General features: G+C 43.0%; 2 protein-coding genes and 1 long non-coding RNA gene across 18 annotated transcripts in view; 2 read left to right on the top strand and 1 right to left on the bottom strand.

The window, feature by feature from the left end:
* Positions 1-7398, top strand: part of Asph (aspartate beta-hydroxylase) — a 210658-nt gene extending 203260 nt beyond the window's left edge. For 14 of the 15 annotated variants that reach the window (XM_029533263.1, XM_029533265.1, XM_029533272.1 and 11 more), the window contains one exon: positions 2961-4793. In XM_029533263.1, coding sequence (XP_029389123.1) covers positions 2961-3111 — 151 coding nt within the window. In that variant the 3' untranslated portion in view covers positions 3112-4793. Of the gene's footprint in view, positions 1-2960 lie in introns of all 15 variants that reach the window. The other variant, XM_021221962.2, reaches the window with a different exon arrangement.
* The window catches only part of Clvs1 (clavesin 1), a 189726-nt gene continuing 177366 nt past the window's right edge, over positions 4760-17119 (bottom strand). For both annotated transcript variants that reach the window (XM_029533277.1, XM_021221976.2), the window contains exon 6: positions 4760-7087. In XM_029533277.1, coding sequence (XP_029389137.1) covers positions 7000-7087 — 88 coding nt within the window. In that variant the 3' untranslated portion in view covers positions 4760-6999. The remainder of the gene's footprint in view (positions 7088-17119) is intronic.
* LOC110338643 overlaps positions 9484-17119 on the top strand; it is a 15021-nt gene continuing 7385 nt past the window's right edge. The window contains exon 1 of the long non-coding RNA XR_002381309.1: positions 9484-9559. This is a non-coding gene — a long non-coding RNA (uncharacterized LOC110338643). The remainder of the gene's footprint in view (positions 9560-17119) is intronic.

Below are 17119 nucleotides of genomic sequence, written 5' to 3'. Positions count from 1 at the left end.
GGCATAAATCATCCTTAATAAAGAATCATCAGGAACTTGCCCCAGATCACACAAGTGTCAAATGCCAGAACTGAAATGTTATATTCTGCTCCCTTTAAAGGACATAGTGTCCTGCTGTGGTCTGATGCTTTTTCACTCTTTTCTCTCATGTGTCCCTGTTGTCACTCTTTTCTCTCATGTGTCCCTGTTGACTTTCCTCTTTTTCCTTCTTTATTTAATCATGGTTAAACATATCATAAAGTAAAATATGTTAACCATTTAAAAACACGTAGTTGGTTAGCATTCACTCACACTGTACAGCCGTTGCCACCACCAACGTCCAACATAGTCTAGTCTGGACGGTTGAGTACCAAGTCTATACAGCTTCCACTTCTCTTAGTCTCTGATCTTGACTACTCCAGGACCTTACACAAGCAGAATCACACAAAATCTGGTCTTTAGTGGCTACCTTAATTCACTTAGCATAATGCCCTTTAGAGACACGTTGGGTCGGAAGTTGGCTCCCTGGATAAAAGTCCTTTCTGTCACATCATTTAGGACACCCAACAGTGACCAGAAAACCGGACTAGGTGTTTCCTAAGTTGTATTCTATCTTAGGAAAGCAGACAGATTGGAAAGTAATCTTGTTTATATTCTTAGCTTCATCTGCTATGTAAGTGGGTTATACATGGAATATCTTAAATCAGTACTGCAAAGGACCCTACGGGGCCTCCAGCAGAACCTTAGGAGAGAGCTGTTTGAGAACCAAACTCTAGAATGGTAGTCTAAATGGAGTAACAGGAGGGAAACATGTAGGTGGTGGCTGTGTAGTACTTTTTTAACCCACCAAAGGTTGTGGTTGGGGCCAGTGCTCCTGTCTGTACATAGACATATTAACATGAAGATACATATTAAGTGATACTAATGTGCTAAATGCTGTTAACTTTTAAAGGAAATTTTCACTAGGACATTCTTTAAAAATATTAAAATCCCACTAAGCATTTAAAGTTTTGTATTGTAACTTAGCAAAGACTTACAGTGTAGCAGGAGCGGTGCTAGCTGGTTACCATATTACCACCAGGACACTTTCCTTGAGAACATGATTGATGCCATTTTACATACTACGCGCTGCGGGGGCCCTGGCACTGTGACCATCTGGCTCAGACCATCTTGTGCCTTAACCTTCAGCTGGATCCCTGGCCTCTAGCCACTAGAGGGCAGTGCTATGCTCCGCACCTTCTGTGACAATGAGAAATATTTATAGGAGTTTCCAAATATAGGGTTGGATTTAGGGGAGGCAAAGTCACTCCAGAGAAGAATAACTGGCATACTGGAGCGATCTAACCATAACGTGTCTAAGTTAATAAACTGATAAAACTAACTAATATTTTTAAAAAGATCAATCTCTCTTCTCTGTTACCCATCTACCGGCCCCTCCCCTCTACTGCGTGCCTCTATCTTGCATTCAGCAAATGTGTTGCTTACTGGTGTTATACAATTCCTCTGAATATAGGGAAGAGAGTGTTCACTCTAAGGTTTACAAAGGACAGAAACTTAGACTGGGCACCAAATGACAAAATAGGCGCTTATTACCATGCAAAATCAAACATGAAAAGAAAACTAAGAAAATAACAAACCAAAAAGAAAGAAAAAGGAGGAATCAACTAACTCCCCTCTGTTCAAATACCTTAAACAGAGAGAGAGAGTCATTTTCTTGATCTTAGAGTTATCGGAGAACTTGAACAATGTCAGTGGCTGTAAGGAACAAACTACAGGATAGATAGAAGGAAAAGATGGCAAGTGCCTGAAAAGAGACAATGCCCCCACTCACAGCAGCAAAGTCACAAGGGACAAAAGGTGGGAACAACCCAAGTGTCTGGGTGAATGAGGATACACTGAACTGGAGGAAGCACACAGCAGCACACAGCAGCGAACTCGGCCTTAAAACAGGGAGACGCTCTAGTAGTGCTGGAACTCACTTGCCTGCCACTTTATTTTGTGTGGGAATGGCATGCGGATGGGGAAGTAGGGTCCTGGGTGTGCGTGTGCACACACATTTGTGTGAGGGTAAATGTAGGCACATTGTGTATACCACTGCAGATGTGCGAAACTCAGAGACAGCCACGCGTGTGGCTCCCTACCCTCTGCCTTGTTTGAGACAGGGTCTCACGTGTTCTTCAGCAGGGCATACACCAAGACAACCAGCCAGCAAGCTTTCAGAGATTCTTCTGTCTATCTCACATCTTCCCATTTCCCCATAGGAACACTAGAATTATAGGTGCTCATGCTATGTGTCTGCCTTTTGTATGGGTTCTGGGGGAGGAAACTTTGTTTTTCACCACCCAGAAGCCTCTGAAACGACAAATGGGACAGCTGTGGAGTTGTTGCCCTGGAACTTGTCCCATACATGAGCTACCAGGGCATGCATCTATGTCAACGGTTCTCAACCCTGTCATCTACAACCCTTTGGGGATCCAACAACGTTTTCATGGGGGACACCTTTCAGATATCCTGCATACCATAAATGCATTATGATTCCTACCAGTAGCGAAATTTCAGTTAAAAAGTAGCAATTAAATAATTTCATGGTTGGCGGTCACCACAACATGAGGAATTGTACTAAAAGGTCGGGTTGTAGCCTTAGGAGGGTTGAAAACCGCTATTCTAGATACTGACTCGACTAAACAACCGTTTTAAGGCTGGAGGCAGACTAAATGGAGAGTATGAGTACTGTCAGTATGTCCTCATCAAAAGTTCATGTCCTTTGCATATCTTTAGTGCAGAATGAGAACATTGCTGTCCTGAATAAGAAAGAAGCCTGGAGTTCTTAATTATTAATGGAAGACTATTTTAAGGCTTGATGTTACAGTCATATCCCAAAGGAGGTCACAAAAGGGGCCTCCTGCCCATGGACAGAAACTGGTCCTCGGAACTGGAAACTCCCAAGGCCGTTCTGACAAATGCACGTCTTTCTCTTCCAGGACGTGGGAAGAAGGCAAGGTGCTCATCTTTGATGACTCCTTTGAGCACGAGGTTTGGCAGGATGCCTCGTCTTTCCGGCTGATATTCATCGTGGATGTGTGGCACCCCGAGCTGACCCCTCAGCAGAGGCGCAGCCTTCCTGCAATTTGAAAGGCACTGACGCAGACTTGGTTGCTCTCCAGGGAGGCTGCCTTTCTGGTTCCTTTTGGGTGTGGAGATAGACGTTCAAGTGCCCTGACTCTTCATCCTTGTTCCATGCCACTGGAGACCTCTAAGGTCCCTTCTGGATTAGAACTCACTGGAGGGAGCATTTGCCTTCCTGCAACTCATTTAGGGGGCCTCTTGCTTTATGTCACCCATGACAGCACAGAACTGGTGCCTGGATTTAAGGGACAGAAAACTTGGTTGTGTTGTCTACATGGCTGACCAAAGATATTTTTCTACATAGAATAGTGTCTACATCAGTGTACACAGAGGATATACTATATATATAGAAACTGTGAATGAATCACTTTAGTTTGTAATTTTTCTATGCAGTTATATTTTTCTAAGCAGCTAAACTGTTCTGTCACAATCTACCCCCATGTTTTTCATTGACGTTGACTTTAATGACAAGAAGTATAAATTCTTTACTTCTAACTGTTAAATAGTAATTTTCCTGGTAAATTCAGACATCTCTTTTTTAGAAAGAAAAAGTCACGAGTGAAAGAAAAGAACTTTTGTTTTCCGAACATAAATTGGAGGTTATGCCAGGATGCATGAACTGTGCCAACGCCTGCCTTTGGGTCTACCTGAGTATCCTCATTTAGACTCAGTGTCTCCCCCCTTTCTCTGTGCTAATAATAGAAAGTTCTTATTTCTAAGAGCAACACTTGTTTTTTTAATTACACTGAGCAAAGCCATAGAAACATTTTATATTGTGATAGGAAAATACCACAGATAATGGAGCTTGGAGAGAAAAATATCACATGGGAGTGAAACTTCCTGTCCAGGATCAGGGACCCAGGTAGCCTGGCCTCTTTGCCTTCTATACACAAGGCCTGGAATCTGCAGTGCCTGCCTGCTGTGGATCCACTTGAGTGTCAAGAAGAAGGCCTCTTGGTCTCTGAGAGTCTCTTCACTATTTTATCCATGTAGGAATAGCAGCATAGGAAGTGCCCAGGGATGCTAGCATCCTAGGTGGTCAAGCATCCTTGATTATGAATTGGCAGTGCTTTTCCATCTTCCTCCCCTCAAAATAATGTCAGCCACCTCATTTTATGTTGAAACAGTGTTCACAGGCATGTTTGCTTTGAGTGCTCCCCATGGCTGAGAAAGGACAGTAGAAAGCCATCTTGCTCCTCGAGATGATCATTAATAAAGCATTGCTGCATTTTATTTTCTGTGTTATAATTAAAGATAACTCAAGCCCTAGAATGTAATGACATTCATGCACTGATCTCTAAGCCAGTCGAACAACATTGCTGCAGAAATGGCTGGTATTCCAGCCACACAGGTAGAAAAGACAGAGACGTGTGCTTTTTAAGCAATGTCCAAAAAAAAAAAGCAGCTTTCTGTACCTCATTTAAAGAGCAATTCATTGAGATTGATCCTTTCCCTTTTAGCTTAAGGACATTAATTAGCTCTTAGAAGGAAAGTTTACAAAATATGTGTCCATTCTTAAAATAGGTTCTTGTCCCTTCCTTTGCCAGTGTTCAAAAATTCCTCTAAAACAGATGGCAAAGGCATGGGGGGGGGGGAATATCAAGTCCTTACCCAAATTCCAGAAAAGAATACAAAACTCTCAGACAACAGAATGTTATTTGTGTTCTTCAGTATTTATTAAACAGAGGAACTTACTGACAAAGGCAATACAATCCAGTGTTCATGTAGTAACCCTCGGTTACCTGCTGGGTTTAGTTCTCCTCTATACTACATACACATAGCGAAATGCAAACCATGTGTTCTCATTGTTAAACTATCACCTTACATCCATGGAATAAAACGGTGGAAATGAGTGAAAATTAGCTGTTAACTTAGTGAATATGACATGTTTTTTTTAAGTATCATCATCACAGTAGGATTCTAAATCTTGCCGTGTGAAAAGCCAGAGGTACCATTACTTTTACAAGTGTTGGCAGTGGCTCACTCCAACAGCGCTTTAAGTACTTGGATCCCACGCTGATCTTATAAACACAAGCAATAAAAGATTTTCTAGTTCACTTTAATTTTTCCTTGCTCTTACTTGTGTCATAAGAAAAGAATTTCCATCCATGTCTTGGTAGACATTTTTCAAGGTTATTATTTTACGATTCTAAAGGTCTAAACAAAATGAATTGGTAGGTTTTGGTTTTTGTTTTTTAATATATTATGATGCAACTGTTTGGGAAATATTTTAAATCCGGTTTCAATTTTGCTTCTTCAAGGTTGGAACATAAAAATAGCTTCTGTTACTATTCTCTGCCAGTAGAAAAAAAAAAAAATAAAACAGTAGATCAACTGAGGAGTATACATCTATACCGTCTGTAGCTCAGGGCTCAGGGGTAGAACACTTGCCTAACATGACAAGGCCCTGGGTTTGATCTTCAGCATTGGAGGGAGACAGAGAAGAAAGAGGAACAGGAAGACAGAGAAAGAAAGACAAAGGAAAAAGAGAGGGGTATAAAGAGGAGAAAAGTGGGAAGGAATAGGGAAAGAAAGAGATGGAGAGAGGGAAGTGGCCACAGTTAGTAATGTTGTTTGGGTGGAAGTAAGTTGAATTGGTTTCCTCTTTTCTTTAGGATGTTCCACTAGTAAATCACCCTACCAAGTGCTTAAAATGTAAAGTATTTTAATAAGTGTTATCAATTAAATTTTTTGACATTATCACTCTGGTCATATTAGTAAGAGTCTGTGTCATAGAGATGGCTAGGGAATAAGATATCTACATATACTCAACTGGTCTCCGGGAACATGGCACAGACAAAATATCCTACCCTTTGCTGCTTTCCGTCTGACTTCCTATGCATGGGAACTGCGATCCATTTCTAAGGAGAATGGATAAGGAAGTAGGTTGGTCTTTGGCATTTCATCTTGCATTCTTGGTCCTCTTTAGCTTGCTATTTACCTGCTGATCAGTCCTTAAGGGTCTTTCTGTGAGATCTGACTGCCTGCTCCCTCGGGGCCTTTCTCCACAGGTAATAGGAGCGTGGGGACAAAGGGACTTATTTGATAGCACTTTTTTTGCTATAGTAACCCAAGAATTAACTTAAATGGGCTCATCAGTCACTAGTGTGTTTTTTGTTTGTTTGTTTGTTTGTTTGCTTTTCCCAATGAGTCGCCCCCCTCTCTGTAGGCATTCACCTACAGGAAATCACTTTGCTATGATGAAGCAATCATTTTTTTTTTTTCAAACTGCCTCTCTGTCTTCTTCAAAAAGCAATTTATGAAAGTCAGCTTATGGTCTGACAAGCAACGTGATGTCAAAATCATTCTTGTAGGAGAGAGATTTAAATTAAAAACTTTGCAAATAGCCAGACCGTGTGAGATCACACTGTTAGGCTGAACTCTTAGATGCTGGTGATGAGGAAATAAGTCAATACAACTGGAAATAACTGTTGCTGGGGTTCAGCACTACATCAAACTTGCTGATGTGTCTGCACATTTTAACTCTGTTGTATTTATTTGGGAATGCATTGCATCTTAATTTGAAAAACCTGGAGAGGCTTCCTGTGTGAGTCTTTAGAGTGATGTATATGAGACTAATTTAGGGGGTTTTGTCCCTTTTAAAGTATATTTGCTGCCAAAAATATGAGGGAAGGGAGAATCCCTTTTATATAAATGCCTTTCTTCATCCCCCTCACCATCTCTCACTAAAACATAAATTAATTAGTTAAATTTTAAAAGCGTCTCTCAGATCTTTGTCTGGTGTGGGCTGCCCAGACCAATGGTTGCTGACAGTCATGGCCGGGCTTGGAATGGAGGACCTCATGTCAAGCAGAGCACGAGTGTCTGTAGGTCAGGTGGCACAGGCTTGCTGGACGGTTGCTCCACTAGAGACGTCCCATGATGCTGGCTGGCTCAGTCCAGAGCCAGCAGGGGCTGGGTGTTCTCATTTTCTCCTTTGTCTTCATGTTTCAAGGTCCCAGCTTCTACCACAGACTGAGATCTAACAAGAGAGGAAGGAGACACACACAGTCACAGGCAGTCCATACCGGTGATGCTTGCTATTCACCTGGAGAATCAAATCATGTAAAGTAGCTACTTAGTGCTTCCTTTCTGGTGTCTGTTTTCCACACACCACTTTATTTCTTTATTTCGTCTATTTGTTTTTCTGAAGATTGAACCTGGTCATTCTGAGATTCTTTTTTTTTTTCCTGCTGAATTTGATCCATATCTTTTTGCTGTAATAAATCCTAACTATGAGTGTAACATTTTGTTCATGTTTCAAATAAAAATTAAAGGTAATTTGAAAGACGCAAAAAACACAAAGTGTTTTGTGTATGCTTGGTGGTCGTCTAAGGGTTCTTCACATATATGAGCTTACCCCATTTGCAACTCTGAGAAATGGAGCTCCAGTCTCCATTTTTAAGTGCCGAAAACAATTTAAGGGTTCAACAGAGAAATAACTTAGGACAAAAGCAACACAAGGTGGAGAGCAGGATCTTCTCTCCAAGCAGCTTTTCCCCAGAAGCTCTGGGGCTGCAGAGCCACCTTCCCTTGCTGATCCTAACACTTTATTAGGAGAATGACTTGCAACCTAAGGTTCTTAGCCTCTTTCATAACACGTACGTAGCCCAGAAAGCACAAGACTTAAGAAGTAAATCAGTGATGAGCATGGAGAATGCATTCGAGTAATACCAGCTCCGGGGAGAAAGAAGCAGGAGAGTCAATGTCAGGGCCTGCCTGGGCAGTATAGTGAGCACCAGACCAGCCTGAATTGCGTAATGGGATCCTATGGCGGGGGTGGGGATGGGGTGGGGATCACTACATTTCCATCTAATATGAAATAGCTAGTTTCTACTACAAACATCAATCAACTCAGACAACAGAATGAGGAGCTGTGTTCAGCGCTTGCAAGTAAAATGGATTCATCAACACCTGGGATGGCATTTCTCAGTTTGACTTAAGAGCCCAGCATGAATGTTGGCAAAGGAGGAAGGAATACTTGTTTACATAAGTACAGAAAAATCAGAAACTTCAGAAGATAACAAGGCAAACTGATAAAACCAGTGTTTGGGAAGCTGAGGCTAGAGGCATGTGGGTTCAAGCCAGGCCGAGCTATATTTTGAGGTTCTATATAAAAACTGAAAGAAAGCAAAGAGACCAGACCACAGCTGTATGGCTACCCACACGCATCGACGCCCTCCAGATTCTAAAACCACTGCATAATTGCTTTGCGCTAAGGAGTCTGTGGAAATAAAAGAGCCTGGTAGCAATCAACTATTGAAAGTTTAAACTACACTTCTTTCTGACAGATAAACCAACTTTATTACACAAAAGAGCCCTTGGCCTGGAGTTAAGGTGAGGTCTAGTGGCTCACTGCCATTGTCCATACACCTCTTGAGGACAGCCAACTTGAAAAGCTTACTCCTCCGTGACCCAAAAGATCAACCTTTCAAGTTATCTTTTTTTTTTTCACATTGAACTCAAACCTGGTTTTGAAGACACATGTGTCCTGTCTTTGGTTCCTTCTCCCAGAGCTTCAGCATTCTGCCCTTTCCCTCACTGCCTGTGGGGTTGGGTTCCAGAGCCCTTCTTGATAGCAGAATCAACAGAAGTTCAAGTTCCTTATATTAGGGTGCCATGGCGGCATAGAATCAGTGCTCACTCTCCTTTAAACTATAATCCCTGATATAATATAAAGTACATATTATATTATTTAGGGAACTACTGCGAGAAGTGAAGTGTGCCCATTCATTGGTTAGATCTACAGTGTACAACCTCTGTCTGTGGAGGGCTGAGCAGACACAGTCCCTTCAGGCGTCTGCTTTGAAGCCTTGTTTTAGTGCGAGGTCCCCCTCCCTAACTACTCCAGTTGGGCCAAGATTTTTAGATTTTTTCCACCATCGGCCAGGTGGTTATTCACCATATTCATGGTGTGACCTTGAGTGAAATGATTATCTGTCGGTTGGGGTTATCAAGAACCATATTCTCCTTCCTGGCATCAGTGTACAGCAGGCTGGTCTTAAAAATGAGGCTGTTTACCCAGCTCCCTCCTGTCTTGAAAGTTCTATTCAAAAACCTCTAGGATGAGAAACAAATTTCATCTTTTTAAACTTGCTTCATGGATCCAACTTGTCCCTGTTCTTTTAGATCTTAAAATATGTAGGCAGTCCAGGTTATTATCTCCTATTTTAATGACTATTAGATTTATTTTTAAACTTTCCCATCTCACATTATGATTCGTGAAAACCAGGTAGCTCTCAGTGTTTTCAAACCTGCTGACTGAGGCTAATTGATGTTTGTGAAGCTTTGCTCTGCGCCAATCTCTGTGAGCAAATGTGCAGAAACCTTCATTGTTAAGTCACCCAGGCACACAGATCCAAAGTGGAATGTAGACCTGTGCAGATGCCCCACTGTCCAGCCAGAGAGGACGGATGATTGAGAAGAGAACATGGAAAGAAGGGAACACAGAAGTGTAAATCTATTGTTCATACTCTAGTCTCATTTGTCCTTCTTATTCAGGTGGACGCTGTTCACTCTCCCCTCCTGGGATGCAATTAGGACCTGTGTTATTTCTTTCAGTAGATACACTGACAGCAGTGACCTGAAATGTCTTACCCAATAGAATGTGTCTTGGTTGACTGATAAGTGACAACAGGCCTGTTCCAAGATATTGAGAATAAGAAAGCAAGCAGCATCTTGCCCCAGGTTTATATGTCCCCTAACTGAGAACATGGCTTCTTAACTTTTGACATGATAGAATTCTATTTACCTAGTCACACAATAGACATTTAATGTTAAAACTCGATGTCAGTGACTGGCTATGTCATGAAATATTTGAAATTCACTGAAAAAGAGTAGCAAACTCTGATATTTTTTTTTGTAATGGAAAGGATTAGAATGAGATTTATTCGATTCGAGCACACTGGGAAGAGGGACAAAGGCAGCCACAAATACCTCAAGTGGTCAAGGCATAGTCTCAAGTACCCTTGATCCATCCTTATTGGGATTTCAGTCTCATCCTGTCAAACAACCTGTTAGAACTGATTGATACCTCCTTTCGGGAGACATGCTCCCTCTCTGGGCACCCTTCCCTTTTCCTAGGATGAGATTCCTGGGGGAAAATCCCATTTCTTTGGGATCCTTCTTGAATCTTGCTCTTAGTAGGTTAGCTAAATAAAGATTGCCTCTGAAATTCAAATAGATTGCTCACTGATGAAAATGTCTCCCTCTGGTCAGCATGCTCAGGCCCTGCTCAGTTCAGCACAGTAAGTAAGACCGTTTAGTGGCTCCGTCTACTCCTGAGAAGCCAAGTTCTTGTGCTAAAATAAACACCGGCATGTCTCCTCTTTTTTAATGCAGAATACCATCTAACCTCATGCAGAGGGTGATGGGTAATTTCCGTGGTGGAGAAGGCAATCCCTACAAGTCCTTATACCCAGGGGATGTTTTCCTGATGTTCTCTGCTTGGTCTGTGTTCTTATTAGTTGTCCTCCATTGCCTATCTGAGCTACGGAGGAGCTCTATCAGGACCTGACCGCTCTGTCCTTTACATGGAGTAGATACCAGGAATCACAATGCCAGGGCTAAAAGGTGCTACAGAGGTGGTTTGGTTAGGCCCTCCCTTGAGTCAAGTGTGAACCATGTGTTTTCTGTGAATCAACCTCTGCCTTTCATCAGGGAGAACCCCACAAAAGTCATTTCGAGTTTCCAAGTTAACAGGAGGTTTGGTTTTGTGGAAGAACTCAGAACTCTGTCTGACACCTTAGCTTGTAGCACTTCCCTCCCAGAAGAGAAATTTCTGCTGGAGGTAGAGTGTGGATTTGACCAAAGCACATTGTATCCCTGTTTGAAATTCTCCAAGAAAAAAATATATTTGGGTCTGAGGAAATAGCTCAGTCAGTAAAGTGCTTGAGGCACAATCATCAAGACCAGGCTTGAAGTCCCGGAACTCACATAAAAAAAAAAAAAAAAAAAAAAAAAAAAAAAAAAACAAAAAGGAATTAAACAAAGACATGCTTGCAATCCCAGTGTTGGAGAAGAGAGATAGAGAGAGCCTTGGGAACTTCCTGTCAGTCCACTCAAAGCTGGTGGGAAAAACTGTTTCATTAAAAAGAAAAAAAAAAAAATCAAGGTAAACAGCACTTGAGAAATGAGGTCTGAAACTATCCTCTGACCCACACATGAATGTGCACACGTGTGTATGCACCCCACATAAACATTCACCCATCCAAAAAAACGTGCATATGCAAAACACACACACACACACACACACACACACACACACATACATGTGCACACACATGCGTGCACTGCATATATTTAAAGGATCCTAAGCAATCTGCATGGCTTTTGGCTTCTCCAATAACCTCAAGTACAGATGAAATTCCCCCCCACGGGGCTCCCTGCTAGATTAGAATGCCAACAGGAACTTTATGTCCTCAGGTTAATTCGGCCTTCTCCTTTGTAAATTGGAGATAAAAATAATGCCTATATTATGAGGAATAGCAGATGTTGAAGTGAGGCCTAGGGGGGTTTCTGTGTTTGAAAGAAGCCTCATCTCTGCAGTCATTCAACATTTGGTGGGTGGTAGTTTTGTGAGCGTTGAGGTGTGAGCATTGAGCGTTTATAGTGCTTTTGCTAACACCACCATGAAAGCAAGCTCAGGTGTGGGAGGTGGTTCTAAGAAGCACAAGACATGTGGATTTTTTGAGCACGTAGATATTTGTGGACGTTCTTATCAGCTATCAGATCAGAACTTAAAATAACAGTGCAGAACATGACTGCGGGCATTCACACTGCCTCCTCTGAGCAGTCAGGTTTCTGCAGGACCAGACCAGCTCGGAGAGCGGTGAGTCAGCCTCTCCGTCCACACTCCTCTCCCTCCCTCCAGAATCAGTGGTGTGAGCCCGGTGACGTCACCATGGCGAGGCTGGGATGTGATGTTCTGAAGAGGCAGAAGAATGGTGGAGGCTGCCAACAGCTGAGGCAATCAATGCTGGTGACTCATTCCACCCCTGGGACAGCTTGGAGAAGAATGGCTAGTGCTCTTCATAACAGCCCTTTCATAGCTCTGGTTTTTAATCAAATGAGAGTACATTGATGGGACTTGCCTGGTGTTATTAGATCAGTGTGAATAACAGGCCTCCAACTCAGAATGTATCTTGCAGAGTGGATGGCTGTCTGTACGACTGTCTGTGGAGACTCGGGGCTGGCATGGCGGTGACACACAACTGTGACAGCAACAGATGCTATGTGAAATTCCAGTGAATAGACCTGAAGAATGAGTGGGCAAAGGGGTGAAGGATGGATGGATGGATGGATGGATGGGCAAAGAGTGGAGAATGAAATGGTAAAGGATTTGAAATTTGGTAAAGGAGATAACATTTTATTTGGAATGGAGAAAATGAAACACAATATTTTGCTCCCTGTGGTCTTGATAAATTTATAGCCTAGCATACTGGTACAGAGCAAGCTGAGGCAGGAAGACTGTGAGTTCGGAGCAAGTCTGGACTATTTAGAACATTTCAGCCCAGCCCCAGCTACATATTAACTGAGACTCTGCTTATAAATATATAAATAAGTAAATAAATAGCAAGAAAGACTGCTCAGTTGGGACAGTTTCCCAGGCAACAACAAGGATGGAGATGGCATCAAATGCCTGGTGCTTAGGAGGACCAAGCTGGTCCTATGGCAATGTCCTGGCAGTGAGAGGGCATGGTTCATCATGTTAAATGGAAGACCAAGTTAGTTCCATGGCCGTGTCCTGTCAGTGACTGGGCATGGATCATCGTGTTAAATGCCATGCAAATAGGATTTCCTGTACAACTGCAATGTCTTACATTCAGTCAATTACTGGTTTTCCCCTTTTAAGTTATAAAGTTGCAGATCAGTATACAAGGAGAAGAATGTCTGGGTATGTATTCCAGAGACTTCAGACACAGCGAATGGGGCATAACCATATGCCCCAGTACAGGGGAATGCCAGGGCCAGAGTGGGTGGGTTGGGGAGCAGGGCGGGGGGAGGGTATAGGGGACTTTGGGGATAACATTTGAAATATAAATGAAGAAAATATCTAATAAAAAAAATAAGTTTGCTGAACTTTGTCTGGGGTCAATGGAAACGTGAATCAATGCTTTAAGTGGAGGAAAGAGAAATGAAATAAAATGGGTTTTTTCCTTGTGTGTATGTGTGTGTGTATGTGTACGTGTGTGTGTACATAGGGAATATGAAGGCTAGAGGACATACAACCTTGGAGGCCTATGTGATAGTGGAAGACCAACCTCTTCAAAGCACATTTCTCTGTGAGACTGAGTTAGGAGCCCCTATGCAACCTCCTGGTACATCGGCAAGACTTGTCCAGCAACATCTGTCTTCTACATAGGCCACAGATTTCTGTACATGCAGGAACATCTTGAAGCTCCTTATAGGGCAGCCTTCAGCATCCAATTCTAATATTTACCCTTCATTTAATCTACACAGCATAGTAATAAGGTAACTAATTGCTGTTCATCTCAGGCAGAGGAAAACCAACTCATAGATTGCTAGCTACTCAGGCACACAGCTATTCTGAGCTCATAGGACTGGGATCCACATCCCATTCTCTTAATAGCCCTTTAGCCTGTTCTGTAAGCTGACACTTAGTAGAAATTTTAGTGAACAGATGAATGATTGTTCTAAAAACAAAATAGGTGCTGTAAATGTAAGCTGTTAATGGAATTTCAGAATCTAGGAGGAATCCTATGACATCTTAGAGATGATTTCAAATCCTAATCAAATACTGATATGGTGCACTCCACTGCAGACTGTAAGCAGTGTTTTCTTCCTCACTCTGTGGCGTATCTGCAACAGCCTTGACTATCATCCAGTCCCTTCCTTTGCTATTGTTTTCTCCCATCTCTGTTCTACTCCCCCACCTGCCCTTCATGAAGGTACCCTGAGAACTTCTTCTATGCTAAGATCATGTGACACAAGATCACCTAATAGTGGGGAGCCATGCACTCTCTGCCCTTGGAGAGTGTTCAGACTGTAGAAGTGTGACTTGACATGTAGCAAACTCCATAAATATACAGCAATGCAGTGATGCTTGTTGAGACAAGGAGGCTGGAGGACTCCCTTCAGGGATGTGACAGTGTAATACAGATGTGAGGAGTAAGGAATCACTGTGAACCAGAGGTCTGCAGTCCTGACACTAGGTGAGGCTGAGCATGCCATGAGTGGTGGGGAGGAACTCTTAGATAAAGCTAGAGACCGGTAGTCAGAGAAGACTAAAAGGAGAGAGAGAGAGAGAGAGAGAGAGAGAAAGTACATAGTTGACAGTTTCAATGAGAAGGGACAGAGGAGGCATCAACACTGATAAGACCAATACAGACAGAATTGCTACCCAGGCCAGAGGACAGGCTCCCGTTGGGAAAGAGTGCTGAGCAAAACTGAGGGTCCTGTGGGAACAAGGCTCCTTTGCAGACAGGGAGGGAAGGAGGGAAAGAGGTAGGGTGCTGTCACTTCTCTTTGTGTGTGTGTGTGTGTGTGTGTGTGTGTGTGTGTGTGTGTTGCCTTATTTATTCTATACCTGTATGTGTGCCTTACTGTATCTGTTCTATACCTTTGTGTGTGTGTATGTATGTGCGCGTGTGTGTCTTACTTCATCTGTTCTATACCATCCATGTCCGGCCACATGCAGAGTGCAAGATATAAAAGGTACAAAGAAATCTAGATTGGCTTTATATATAAATGCATTTAAAGAAGAGAGAGATGGCCACTAGAAGCCTGATTTCTGACCAGGAACTAAAAACATCTTCCTGGAGGCCTGATCCTTGCCTGTTTCTCTGGAAGTCCTCGTGTGTGATGCTGGGAAGGCATCACTGTACCTCACACCATTCTTCTATAGTGCTCTACAGCTCACCTTGTCACCTGCTGTCCTTTGACCTTAGCAACAACAGGCAAGGCCATGCAAAATATTACACAAGTTTTGTAGCTGAAGAAATGGAGACTCTATGCAGTTAAGTGGTGAAAGAAAGTGACCAGACTGGGAAATACAAATGAAGAAAGAGGAAAGCAAATTGTACCCGTAGCTCAAAGTCACAGAGAGCTAGCCCTGTGGCCTGGATGCCCGAAAGCTGGTGGGCAGACCAACTCAGCCAACTCAGTCCCAGATTCAGGGCTTTGAGTAGGCCCACTCCACCATGTGCCCCACCTACGAACTGCTGGAGCATGTGAAGGGGCTAGTTCAGAAGATCCAAAGCTGTAGGATCTCCATGACACAGGGAAACAGCAGGATATCCAAGAGGAGTCCCCATGAGGATCCAGTATTGATAGTGTAGCTGAAGCCAGAGGCCTCGAATCAGACCAATGAGTCATCGAAATGAATACTTGTAAGAAAAGCTGTCTTGGCAAAAGGGTATATACTTAGGGAGACAATCTGACACACTGCAGCTTTCATGACAAGATGTTTTTTTGTTTTTGTTTTATTTTATGTTCTCTCCTTTGGGGAGGTCACAGGGGCAGAGGTGAGATATGGAGGGTCAGGGAGATGAACGGGATTGGGGCACATGATGTGAAATTCACAAAGAACCAATAGAAAGAAAGTTCTAAGAGGCCACAGGACTGAAGCAAGCATGATAATATCATGGTGCAGTGAGGTGGATAGAGACCCACGAGGAAAAGCCCAGAGCAAAATGCAAGCCCTACTGTGCTCATCCCCATGGTGTGAGGAACCCAGATGTGCTTTCTAATGGGGTTGCCAGGCATTTCCAACCAAATTCTCATCGGTTTGCAGTCTTGGTGGAAAAACTCAAATAGAGCTCTTCGACCATTTCAAGATCAGGTGCGACCTAGGGAGATGGCTCAGTTGGTAAAGTACCTGCTGTCCGAGCATCAGGACCCGAGTTTCAAGCCCCAGCACACGTTTTTAAAAGCCAACTGTGGCTTTGCACTAGTGGCATCTCACTTCTGGGAAGGCTAAGGTAGCGAGATCCCTGGGGTCACTGGCTATCCAGCCTAACTGAGTGACAAAGAGCAAAGGTCAGTGAGGGACCCTGATTCAAAGGTAAGATGGAAAGGGAATAAAGGGGATACCTGATGTGGCCAGTGGCCTCCACACAAATGAATGCACACACACACACACACACACACACACACACACACACACACACGTCATATGCACATACAGAGCTAACATGACACTCTAACTACAACATCGGTTTGAAAAGAAAAAAGAGGCCAAGAGCTGCACTAGCTGTACACCACTCGTAAACATGACGTGACTCACACAGTCTGTCAAAAATTCAGCTTTGTTCCTGTGATTAGCAAAGGTTAGAAGAGATTTGCTGTTGGCTGACTGTTGAGGACAACAGCTCCGGCTTAATTGGAATCAGCCAAGTGTTTATTTATCAGTATGTGCCATGAGAAATTAATATGGCTTGCCCTTCCTGTCTGGGCTGTGGCTCCCTTTCTAAGAGGTTGCATCCGTGCATGGTGTTCCTGCAAACAGATCTCAGAGCACGTACTGTGAGTGATCACAGATTGCTGTGCTTCTATCCAGGCAGTGCTCCACATCTGTTCATTACCTTTTAGTTCAACCCTATTTCTTTGCTTTGTCGGTGGCTTAGAAATCTTTATCTCATAATTCTTCATGTCAGTCTTTAAAAAAAGAGAAAACATACCTCTACACACAGGCTTTAACCAGCCCTATTCATTTTATTACCAACAAATCCATCATACAGATTTTCCCTAACTCCTCTGATCCGTGGTTACACATGATGTAGTTGGACAAGTTGGCTCCTTTCACTTATGCCTCAGAGAAGAAAGATAAAAGCAGCATGTCTGACTGTGTCAAATGACCAACCAAGGAGGAGTCTAGGTACCTATTTTTTTATTCTTTAAAAAAATGCTAACAATAGCCAGTGGTGGTGGTGGTGGTGCATAACTCTAATTCCAGCACTTGGCAGAGGCAGAGGCAGAGGCAGAGGCAGAGGCAGAGGCAGAGGCAGAGGCAGAGGCAGAGGCAGAGGCAGAGGCAGAGGCAGAGGCAGAGGCA

This window comes from Mus pahari, chromosome 22 (assembly GCF_900095145.1).
Source record: "Mus pahari chromosome 22, PAHARI_EIJ_v1.1, whole genome shotgun sequence".
Taxonomy (NCBI): domain Eukaryota; kingdom Metazoa; phylum Chordata; class Mammalia; order Rodentia; family Muridae; genus Mus; species Mus pahari.
The sequence above is the reverse complement of the archived record's forward strand: the minus strand, read 5'-3'. Positions and strand labels throughout refer to the sequence as shown.